This window comes from Pholcus phalangioides, unplaced genomic scaffold (genome assembly GCF_987345545.1).
Source record: "Pholcus phalangioides strain wild (caught in Gottingen) unplaced genomic scaffold, Ppha-v1.0 ptg000013l_1, whole genome shotgun sequence".
Classification (NCBI taxonomy): Eukaryota; Metazoa; Arthropoda; class Arachnida; order Araneae; family Pholcidae; genus Pholcus; species Pholcus phalangioides.
Window position 1 is genome coordinate 10,509,034 of NW_028301606.1, and position 12,224 is coordinate 10,521,257.

General features: G+C 37.4%; 1 protein-coding gene across 1 annotated transcript in view; it reads left to right on the top strand.

Annotated features, from left to right (window-relative positions):
• The window catches only part of LOC149078585 (dynein axonemal heavy chain 8-like), a 294,865-nt gene that overhangs the window by 157,190 nt on the left and 125,451 nt on the right, over positions 1–12,224 (top strand). The window contains exons 49-51 of the mRNA XM_089241134.1: positions 190–332; positions 5,882–6,016; positions 9,126–9,248. Coding sequence (XP_089097260.1) covers positions 190–332; positions 5,882–6,016; positions 9,126–9,248 — 401 coding nt within the window. The remainder of the gene's footprint in view (positions 1–189; positions 333–5,881; positions 6,017–9,125; positions 9,249–12,224) is intronic.

The following is a 12,224-nucleotide window of genomic DNA, read 5'->3' on the forward strand; positions in this document are numbered from 1 at the left end:
TAACTCTAAAATGGAATTTATTGAGTTGTCGTTTTGAACTAGGCCGTCAATATGTTTAAGGAAATAATGGTAGTGATACTAAATAAGCTGTCCAAAGTTTTGAAAGTTTTTCCCCCTTCAAAGGCTAAGTGAAATATTAAAAATTGTTGACTGACAAAAACTCATTTAATTATTTGTTGGCTTTTGCAGGTGAATGGATTCACTGGTCCACACAGGTTCAAGAGTATGTGTATTCTGCAGACAGTGTCCCAGCTTTCTCTTCAATTCTCGTGCCCAATGTTGATAATGTAAGAACAGATCACCTAATCAGACTTATCCACAAACAGAAAAAGGTCTGTTTAATTGGAATTCCTTTTGTTGGGTTTTTCTAAAATTTTTCATTCAATTTTCATTTAAATATTTCTGATATTTTCATTCATTTATTTCAAATAGTTTTCACATTCTTGTGAACATTAATGGTGAGAATGCTCTGTCCATTAATCAGTGGAATCATCAAAATTTTTTTTTGGTTTTAATGTGTAATAAGTTTTCAACATTGCTTTATCGAGCAGAACTTCATAATATAAATTTGGATTTTTCATGAAAATGTTACAGCTATACCTTGATTATGTTAATTTTGTTCCAGTTTTTTTAAATTTGAATGACAAGTCATTTTAGCTCATTCATTTCATGCCTTCAATGACCAAAATATAATAATGTTAACAAATTATGTGCATGTGAAAAAATGAATTCGAAGTGCTTGCGCTATGAATTTATTTGCACCATGCTTGAGTGTTAGCTGTTTGTCACATTGTGATGATCTGTGCTCGATCATTTCAGTATGCGTTGTGATGAAGGGAAAAACTTTTGGTACTCACCTCCTTCTTTGATCTTGTCTTAATTCCAAGAAAATAGGTTGCTTCCTGTTATATATATGTTATATTTATATGTATGACTTGGCAACAGCGCAGAGCGCGAGCTTCAATAAGCGCGTGCCGTTCGATTGCTTCGGGATTCGAGTTCTGGCGGCCATGGCGGTCGGTTGTGTTTCTCCGTAGCTATTGTACTAATGTTGGAATAAAGCGTATTTATGCTATTGTGTAATTCTGAATGCTCCTTCAATCTGACTCTTATAAATGTCTAGTGAGAGACATTTCAGTGGCGACGAGTACGGGATCTAACATCAGTCTGCAAGAGTTGAAAATCATCGTCTCGGCAGGACAGGAAAAAGATAGAAGCAAGCGCTAGCGAGGTAGGCTTAGTTTCTTCAAGCGATTTCCTCATACGCTCCGGATAGCAGGTTTCGGTATAATCGGCGAATTCGACCGCGCGAAAGAACCGTTTTCGGAGTATGCCGAGCGATTGGATCAATATTTTGTTGCGAATGAAGTTACGGATGATGTCCGCAGACATGCGATATTCCTATCGCTGGTGGGTGCGCCGACGTATGGCTTGATAAGGAGTCTGGTGTCCCCAGCCTTACCCACGGATCGAACGCTAGCAGAACTGATAGACGTTATCAGGAATCATTTTGAACCGGCTCCGTCGGAGATCGTTGAGCGGTTCAAATTTAACTGTCGCTGTAGGAAGCCGGGAGAGTCTGTGCCAACTTTCATAGCCGAACTTCGAACTCTCGCCAGGTTTTGCAGTTATGGGCGTACTTTAGCGGAAATGCTACGAGATCGGCTCGTATGTGGGATAAATGATGACGCTATTCAGAGAAGGCTGTTGGCGGAAAGAGATCTGTCTTTCGATCGGGCGTCAGAGATCGCGAAGTCGATGGAAGCGGCCTCGAAAAACGCCTCTAACCTGCGTGGTGACAACACGTCTCCAGCGGAAGTGCTGTTTGTAGAGCAGACGCAAGCGAAGCAGCAACGGAAAAGTTCCAGAGGTCATCACCCGTCACAAGCCAAGGTTACGTTTTCCTGCTATGCTTGTGGTGCGAGTGGACAGAAGTCCTTAACTTGCAAGTTTGCCAAGAGTACGTGCCATTCATGCGGGAAGACGGGACACTTAGCCAGAGTATGCAAGTCAGTGAAGAACAAATGGAGTGTTGGAGTCAAAGGCCAAGGACGTTGTGCGAACAGAGTGAATCAAGTCGACCAGCTGGATAACTCGTCTCCGGCGTTCGATGTGTTGACGTTGAACTCGATGTCTGATTTCCCACCACCTTGTACCGTGCAAGTCGTGATTGAAGGGCTACCTATGGTAATGCAGGTGGACACGGGAGCACCTTTTTCGGTGATGCCTTATTCGATGTTCAAGAAGCACCGATGTCGATTTCCACCTTTGAAAGAGACTCGTATCAAGCTCAGATCATTTACAAAGCATAGTCTGAAGATAGTGGGCGCGATGGATGTTTCTGTGAAGTACGAATCCAAATTGGAAATTCTTCCGATCCTTGTGGTGGATCAGTGTTCCGTGATCTTGATGGGACGAAACTGGATCCGCGAACTAGGGGTATTGTGCACTATTGATCCGGCTATCTCTACAAACGCGATCCAGGTTGACGTGAAATCTTCGTCACGGGACTTGCAGGCCATCTTGGATGAACATCAAGAACTGTTTTCGGGGGGGCCTCGGGAAGTTGAAAAAAGTGAAGGTTCGTCTGAAAAGAAAAGACTGTGCTTCACCGAAATTCTTCAAAGCTCGCCCTGTGCCTTACGCTTATAAGAAAAATGTAGAAGAAGAAATAAGTAGACTTTTGGATTTAGGAGTTTTGGAACGAGTGTCGTCATCGGAATGGGCGACACCTGTAGTACCAGTCCTAAAGGCGAACGGTAGGATCCGACTGTGTGGTGACTTCAAGCTCACCGCCAACGTTGCTACAGATCTCGAGAGGTATCCGTTACCCAAAGTCGAAGATTTGTTCGCTCGTCTTTCAGGGGGAGTGACTTTTTCAAAGATCGACTTATCGGATGCGTACTGTCAATTGGAACTGGATGAAGCTTCCAGGGACTTATTGGTAATTAACACTCATAAAGGGTTGTTCAGGTACACGAGACTGCCTTTTGGGGTAGCGTCAGCTCCATCAATTTTTCAGAGAGAAATGGACAAGCTCTTGCAAGGGCATGAAAATGCGTTGTGCTACCTCGACGACTTGCTGATAACAGGCAGCTCTGTTTCGGATCATTTAAGGAATCTGAGCAAAGTGTTGTGTACTTTGCAGGAAGCTGGTATCAAGCTACATCCCTCGAAGTGCTCGTTCATGCAGACGTCAGTAGAATATCTGGGGCATAGAATCGATGCAGAAGGACTGCATCCAGTGCAAATGAAGTTGGAAGCCATTGAGAAAGCTCCTGAGCCAAAGAATGCCGATGAACTGAGGTCTTTCATAGGTTTGCTGACGTATTATGCAAAATTCCTTCCAAATATGTCCTCTATGCTAGCACCATTGTATAAGTTGTTGAATAAGAATTCATGTTGGAAATGGACTGAGCAGGAGAGGAAGTCCTTCCAAGAAGCAAAGAGAAGATTGTCTACGTCTTCGTTGCTGGTCCACTTCGATGAAAGTAAGGAAGTGCGTCTCGAGTGTGACGCTAGTCCGTACGGAGTAGGAGCTGTGTTGTCTCATCCTTCAGCTGTGGGCGATCGTCCTATTGCTTTTGCGTCTAGATCCCTGACGAAAGCGGAAAGGAACTACAGCCAAATCGAAAGAGAAGCCTTGTCGTTGGTCTTCGGGGTTACACGGTATCGGAAATATCTTCTTGGAAGAACATTCACTTTGGTAACCGATCATCAGCCCCTAGTGAGCCTGTTTTCTGAGACTAAACCAGTGGCTCCAATGGCTGCTTCTCGCATTCAGCGATGGGCGCTTGTACTATCAGGGTACTCGTACAACATTGTGTATCGCAAAGGATCTTCTCATGCTAATGCTGATGCTTTCAGTAGGCTACCTGTGCCGACAACTGTGACTGATTCTCCAATGCCTGCTGATGTAATATTATTGCTGGAATCTATGGATGATGGCACGGTGACCAGATTTCATTTCCAAAAGGAGTTAGATGCTGATCCTGTTCTGTTGAAAGTGAAGAGATACATAGCACAAGGCTGGCCCAGGCGTGTAACTGCTGAAATTCGTCCTTTCTGGCTCTGCCGAACTGATTTGTCAGTGGAAAACGGTATTATTATACGTGCGAATAGAATATATGTGCCACCAAAGTACAGGAAGTACGTGCTGTCGGAGCTTCATGGGGGTCACCAAGGTATGGGTGCTCTCAAAGCCTTGGCTAGACAGTCTGTGTGGTGGCCGAATATTGATCAGGACATTGAGGACTTGGTGCGTTCGTGCATCGATTGTCAAGTCGAAGCTTCCGTTGCTCCATCAAACTTGGCACCATGGCCTTCCACAACGGAGCCTTGGAGCAGAATTCATATCGACCATGCAGGCCCATTTGATAACCACATCGTTTTGTTAGTAGTGGATGCTGCCACGAAGTGGTTGGAAGCAATTCCGGTGTCTTCGACATCGTCAGCTGCTACGGTCGCTGCATTACGATCCCTCTTTGCGAGATTCGGATTGCCCAGGACAATCGTCAGTGATAACGCAACATCGTTCACTAGTCAGGAGTTCTCGGATTTCCTTCGTAGGAACGGAGTCATCCATGTCCGAGCTGCGCCGTATCACCCGCAGTCAAATGGGTTGGCTGAAAGAGCGGTGCGCTCCATGAAGGAGGCTTTGAGGAAAATTAAGGGCGGCTCCTTCCAAGAAAGGCTTGACAGATTTCTGTTTCACTATCGAAGGACACCTGTCTCCTCAACAGGTCAAGCTCCTGGTACGGCGATGTTCAACAGAGTTATGAGAAGCAGGTTGGACCTGTTTAAACCGGGTCAACATGTGGCGACGGATCCCGATCTCAAATCCAAGTTTGCACCTGAGGATAAGGTATGGTGCAGAAACTACGCAAGTGGCCCAAGGTGGATGCCAGGAACGGTCTCCGCCTCAAGGGGTCGTAGGGTCATGTCGGAAGTGAGTACTCCTTCGGGTCATGTGGTTCGGCATCGGGACCAATTGCGTCAACGGCGTTCGGTGTCACCTTCGCGTTCAGCTGGTTCCGAGGTATCCCAGCGGCTCAATAAATCAGAGGGGCCCGATCAGACGAAGAATACCGAGTCCACCAGAAATGAACCGACGAAGGCAAGGAATCCTCAAGCTGTTGATTCATCACCTCCTCATCTGAGGCGATCACAACGTCACAGGCGACCACCTGAAAGACTAGGTGTGTAGTGAGTTGCGTAACTGAACTCGTGCATTGTAGTGCAGACTTTCTTTTAGAAGGGAAGGTGTTATATATATGTTATATTTATATGTATGACTTGGCAACAGCGCAGAGCACGAGCTTCAATAAGCGCGCGCCGTTCGATTGCTTCGGGATTCGAGTTCTGGCGGCCATGGCGGTCGGTTGTGTTTCTCCGTAGCTATTGTACTAATGTTGGAATAAAGCGTATTTATGCTATTGTGTAATTCTGAATGCTCCTTCAGTCTGACTCTTATAAATGTCTAGTGAGAGACATTTCACTTGCTCAAGGGCATTGTTGACCCTCATCGATCTTTATCATTTTGTAAATAAATTTGCTTGATATTTGTTGATTTATCTTAGGATTTTTCAAGAATTCTGGAATGAATTAAACGGAAGAGTTTACCTATTGCTACCACTAATACATTAATATTTTAATACTGTACATGTCTTTGTAAATGTTCCTTTGGGGGAATTTCTGTCAAATTAGTCATGTCAGAAATTGTTGTGTATGTGCATATGTGTGTGGCTCCCTCATATTCCTGATATCAGCATTATGCATGATCAAGAAGAGTCAGTTGACCTGTCTAGATACGATTGTATATACATGTATGAACTGTGTAGCATTGTTGTTGATGTAACTAGGAATCATTTGTTCATTTTAGGCTGTCTTGCTAATTGGTGAACAAGGAACTGCTAAAACTGTCATGATCAAGGGGTTCTTGAATTCCTGTGACGCCAACGTATATTCATGGAAAAATTTGAACTTCTCTTCTGCTACAACCCCTTTGAACTTTCAGGTGGGATTTTTTTTCATATTCCAATATTCCAATTCTAATGCAATTTTTTAAATCTATTGTGTAAAAATATTCAAACTTTTTGGTTTTTTTAGACGTCTTTATTAAAATAATTACCATATTTTTCAGAATGAGTTCTTAGAAAACAAAATGTTATTAGAAGAATTTGAATTTTTAAAAGAATATAATTAGAGGGTAAATTATGCTCTTGACCACTGTCTTCTTTTCTTAAGAAACTGGAAACGTCTCTTCAACAATGAGTTAAGCTCAAAAATACAGTGCATGCATTTATTCATGTTTTTACTCAGTGTGTTGCTTATACTGAGAAATAATGCATTTTGTATTTAAACATTTCCAGAAATATAAATATTCTACTTTTCTAAAAAAAAGTTTAGTCAGACCTTATAGATAATTTTATGATTAAGTATTGCTAGTTGTTTTAAAACTGGCTTCTTGTAATACACAATGTACATGCTTGAGCCTAATACTTTCTGCAAGCTAAATACTTACAGAATATGAAAACAATGAAGAGAGAGAGATAATGATACCTATTTAAAAAAATGGTGAATTTGTAAAATTTTCGTTTTCGATTTGTGCAATAAAAATTTTATTTCATATTCTTTGTTTGTCAAAAAGGAATTTGGTTATTCAGCTTGGATGAAATGTAACATAAACAACTTTGAACAAAATCACTTGAACACTGCATCCTCAAGATGCTTGTTACTTGTATGGGTTAAACTTGTTTATTTACTTGTTTACGGATGCCTGCCACATAGCCCAAAATCCTTCCACCATAATGGTAACAATGTCTGTCAAATATTTTCATTTTTAAAAAGAAGATTTCAACTTACGGATATTATAAAAAGAAATATCAGTTACTATTAACAATATTACTCAATTACTTAAATATTACTATTGAATAGGAATTCCTATTTAACACTAGAACCGCGGAGTGGGTCAATTTGACCCAAATCAAACTTCATTTTCATTTATCTCAAAAATTTAAGCTCAAATGATAAAGAAATGACTTTTCATGATATCATGTGAATATTAATTTTCGAAAATTTCGTTCTCTTCACATTTCGTGTTTCAGAGCTATAAGCACTTATACCTAGAACCGCGGCTTGTGTCATTTTGACCCAATATACTATTCCATAGGAAAAAGGAGGGTGCATACTTTTCTTGGAAGTGGTTACCCTTTCTAAAACGTATTTCTAAATGAAGATAGTGAAGAATATAAAGGTCTTTCAAGGTCAAGGCCAATTTATTGTCCGAGGAGATTATCTTTTTTTCCATGAAGGAACGGCAAGTAGAGCTAAATATTTTTTCCTTTGTAAATTTGAATACCTGGTATTCTGACGGGACTGTGACTGAGGTTTTTGGAAAGTAAAAGCTTAACTCTAGAAAAAACATGTAGCGGAAATTTCTGTAGGCAAGCGATATCATAAAAAAAAAAAAAAATCAGGCTTGCGCCAAATACGTTTCGAACAAATTTACAAACCGTGGAAAGGATCAGCGTACAACAAATCACCTTTTTTCAGAGCACATAGTGATGCAACTAATCAAGAAATTTGAGAGAAATTGCAGAAATGCCTCAACCGACACCTTTCACTACACTGAAGCTAGCTCAAATGCTAAAATCCAAAAATACGAGCTTAGTAGGGAGAATGAGACGAAACCAAAAAAGAGCGCAAGTTATCTAACGCAATGGACATAGCGAAACTACAGTTGCATGAAACATCGCTATTGGAATACAATGATTTCATAATGAAAATTTATCTAGGAACATATTTATCAAGACATAAAAAAAAAAAATTGTCAAAAAGATAAAAATGTTTTATTACTCAGCACACTTCATCTGACCGTTGATATCGGCAGTGGAAGCCCCAAAAATATTCCAGAAATTATTTCACACTACCATTCAACACAATTTGCCGCAGTTGTAGCCGATCAAATGGCCAGAAAATATTTGGTGAAGGTTGCAAAATGGGGTGGTTGGTCCACATTTTCTACAACATCCTAGATCTCAGTATAAAAAAAATTTCTGTATTTTGTATAGAGCAGTACAGAAGGCCAGAACTGTTTTTCGAATGCAGTTTCTCTAAAATCTTATTGAAGAGCTACGTTCATCATACACGTTGCTCTTGTGCAGGAGGAAACGTTCGTGGGCCATCAAAAAAAAGTAAATAAATAAACATGTCTGATAGTCAGGTAACATCAAAATGTGGAAACAAAACTGTTAACTTTGCATGGGCTGTGCAACTTCAACATGCTCTGAATGTGCAAGAATAATGAAAAAAAAAATGCTCCAATCATAAATTCCACTTATCAATAAGAAGTCAATACTTATTTCACAGAATCATGTTAGACTTTCTCATACTTAATTTGACGTGCTTATTTTACATCTTTCTCACATTGTGGGATTACTGAAAAAGTTTTTGTAATGAAAAGTGATAATAATGTATACTAAATCTTACTTTTAATGAATTACATCATTATTTAGCTAATTTGGAAGCCCATTTTATATTCATGAACAAATATTGTTTCCCGTTATGAATACACAAACAACATTGAATGAATGTAGGGGAAAACTCAGGAATCGTAAAGAAATTCCAGTTTTCACTATGAAATACCGTTTCTTCATGGTGTGGGTCAATTTGACCCAGTCCGCAGTTCTAGGTATACCGAAAGTGCCGCGGTTCTAGTGTTAATAGTAAATAATGCAAATACTCAAATTGTCTACAACGATAACATGTCTATAATATTTTTTCTAGGTCCTTACAATATCCTTGTAGACAGGTTTTACTGTATTATGATTTTTTTTTTGGTTACCAAAGACCATTATTTATGGCGCAAGTCCCTTCTATTTTATCTTCTTTACATCAGCTATGTGGCTGTTTCATGTAATATAATTGTTTGACTAGTCTGCAGAGTAACTCGATTTAAGATCATTAACATGTGAAAATACTCGAGTGCTGAGCATGGTGACCATAATAAAAAAATTTTTAGTTGAACACAAAAAAGAAATAATTTTTTGTGTAGAAAATATTTTAAATTTTGATTTTTTTTTTTTGTTTTTGTTTCAATTTTCCTTTTTCCATTGCTTATATAGCAAGCCATTGAAAGTTGTGTAGAGAAAATATCAGGTACAAGGTTTGGTCCACCTGGTGGAAAAACAATGACTGTATTCATAGATGATGTGAATATGCCAGAAATAAATGAATGGGGTGATCAGGTAAATGATCTGACTACTCATCAATAAGAATATTGTTTCTTGGTTTTTTTTCTCTCATTTTCTTCTGGTATTATGTCAGTTTTCCATCTTTTACTTTTCATATTATTTTATAAACTTTAATTTTGAATCAAATTTTGTATAAAATTTTATAATCCTTAGATTGAATTAACTTTTTGCTACCCACATTTTTAATGACAGAGTTGAAATCTTCAAATATATATGAACATATCAATCTCTCATTACAAATATGTGTACAGTAATTACAAAATTTTGTGCAATATTATAATTTTTATATAGTTCAATTTTGAAACACAGTTTTTTGGCATTCGATTTTCAAAAGTGTTTCAAGCAATGTATTATGTATATGCAGTGTAGCAGTTTAGTTACAATTTGTCATTAATAATTATATTTTTATTGCCACCTCGGGGTGGAGAACTGTGGTTGGTTTTTTTTCCAATTAGTGACCCATAATCAAACTCAAACTTTTTGATAGATAATACTATAGATTGTTACCATTAGAAAATTACACTGAGAAGCCAGAAAAACTGGTTGAATGAGCCTTTGGCTGTGAAAATCCATATTAAAGAGGAACCATTGTACAGTTCCCACACTGGCACTTACTGATACCCTGACATTGAAATTTGTAGCAATTTGAGACAGTGTTGCAGGTCAATCTTATGATTCTTATCATAGTTCCATCTCTTAAGGGTCTTTTTCATCCTGCACCTATATTAATTGGTAACCTATATTATTGGTTATTAATAACCTTCAGGTTATATTAATTGGTTGCATTTCTTCCTTATTTGATCATAGTTTATTCCTTTATAATGGTTTGTCACATTTCAATCCTCACAGTAATTGAAGAAAACCCAGGCTGTGGGTATTATAGCTAGTCATAAATAATTAAGGTTTTTTCCATCTGTATCAACATCAAGTGATAGTACATGTAGATATGTTTAAAAATATAATAAAAGTTTTCACCAATCATTTTAATTTTTAATGAGAAAATAATCATTTAGGCTAATTTGTCCACTCTGTTACATATTCCAAAAACTCGAGCAATGCAACAGAATGGAAACTATGATTTAAAGTAAAGTTTTCTTAGTTAACAGGGTTTGAAGTTTTAAGTTAAATTTTAAACCCTTTACCACATTCTCCATCATGTTATTTTTTTTAGTTAAATATGATGTTAACCAATTCAGATCGCTGAATTGCTAAATAAAAGGCACAGATCTAGGAAGATGTGTCATAAGCAGGGTTGGTCTATAAAAACCTGCCGGTTTTTGCTAAAAATCATTTGTTAGTATACAAAATTCCACTTACATTTATTGTTAGCAAAACAACTTTTGGTTTTTTTAGCCTTAGTTATTATTTAAAATAGAAATGAAGTGTCACATAGCTGAATGCAATTTCTTTGCATGGGAGAAAAGAAATATTGTTCTGATATAGTCTATCCCGCTTATAATGTTCCCATTTAGTACTACTTACTTTCATGATCCCAACACTAACAAATTTGCATTAAGATTTCCTGTTTATAGCATTTTTCTGCTTACAATGTTTTTCATGACTGTTTCTTGAAAAACATTATAAGCAGTGACAGTACAGGCTTACCTACAAAAATTTGCTGGGTTTTTACTAAAAATCATTTGTTATCCTACTTATATAGTCTTATAGTTTTTTACAAAACAACTTCCTTTTTACCCTTCATTTTTTTTATGGAAATTTATAAATAAATTACTGTCTGAATATGACAATGTCTTTTGCATGGGAGAAGAGAATGTTATCGTTACATATGCAAAGTACAGAAAAGCTCAAACGTTTTTAAGAAATTAAAAACATTAACAATTTAAAAGTAGCTCAATCTCACTAACATTAATTTTATATTAAATTTTATTAGCATGATATTAGAATATTGATTAGTAAGTATCCATCTAGTTAGATGTACATAAACTATTTTAATATTTATTACCTAATATATACATTATAATAGAATATTAATATATACATTATATTACTTATTGTATACATTATATTACTTATTGCATACATTATATTACTTATTGTATACATTATATTACTTATTGTATACATTATATTACTTATTGTATACATTATATTACTTATTGTATACATTTTATTACTTATTGTATACATTAATACGTAACATTGCAAACAGCATATTTACAAAAATCTCAGGCAGGCTGGGTTTTTGCCAATCCTGGTCATAAGGGGCATTTCAGTATGAATAAAGGTAGTTATATGACAATACATTCTGTATTCTATGGGACAGAACCATTATTTTTCTAGATTATTTTTGCTTCCAGGCTCTACATCCCCCCCCCCCAACCCTTACTGGATCGCTAATGAGAGGCATAAACATGAGATTTATATCAACATCAGATTACTATTAAGTTTCAACAAAAAATTTTGAAACAAAAGAAAAATCATCAATCAGGTGTCCACTTTGACATGATTTTAACAATTTTACTTGACCAAATTTCAAACTACCAGGGAATCCAGTGTGTGGCTTTTCAATTTCCTCATGGGTCAGAAGTTTTTCAACGGTTATGGAGGAGTCTCTGGGTCACCTATCACATTTTGTATATACAGGCTGAATCCAACTATATTCTGCCAAACAAAAGGGGGTGATAGATCATCCTAAGTGGATCATGAAACACTCCACCTTATCTCAAACCGTTTTGAAGTTATGGTGGATAATCGATTATAGGGGAAAAAGAAGCACGTTTGAAAAAAAAAAACCCTGTTAAATTTCTGAAAGACCTATACGCAAACTAAGCACACATTTAGAAAGAGTAGAAAAAATGCTATAAGGTGACTCCAATTTCATCAAAATATATGGTTTTAATGGCACGTTACAAGCTCTTAAAGATTGATGAAGTTCAAAATCAAATTGTTGCCAAAATTTTTAATCGCCAGTTCTGCAAACACCCTTTTAGCTACAATCTGTCAAATTCC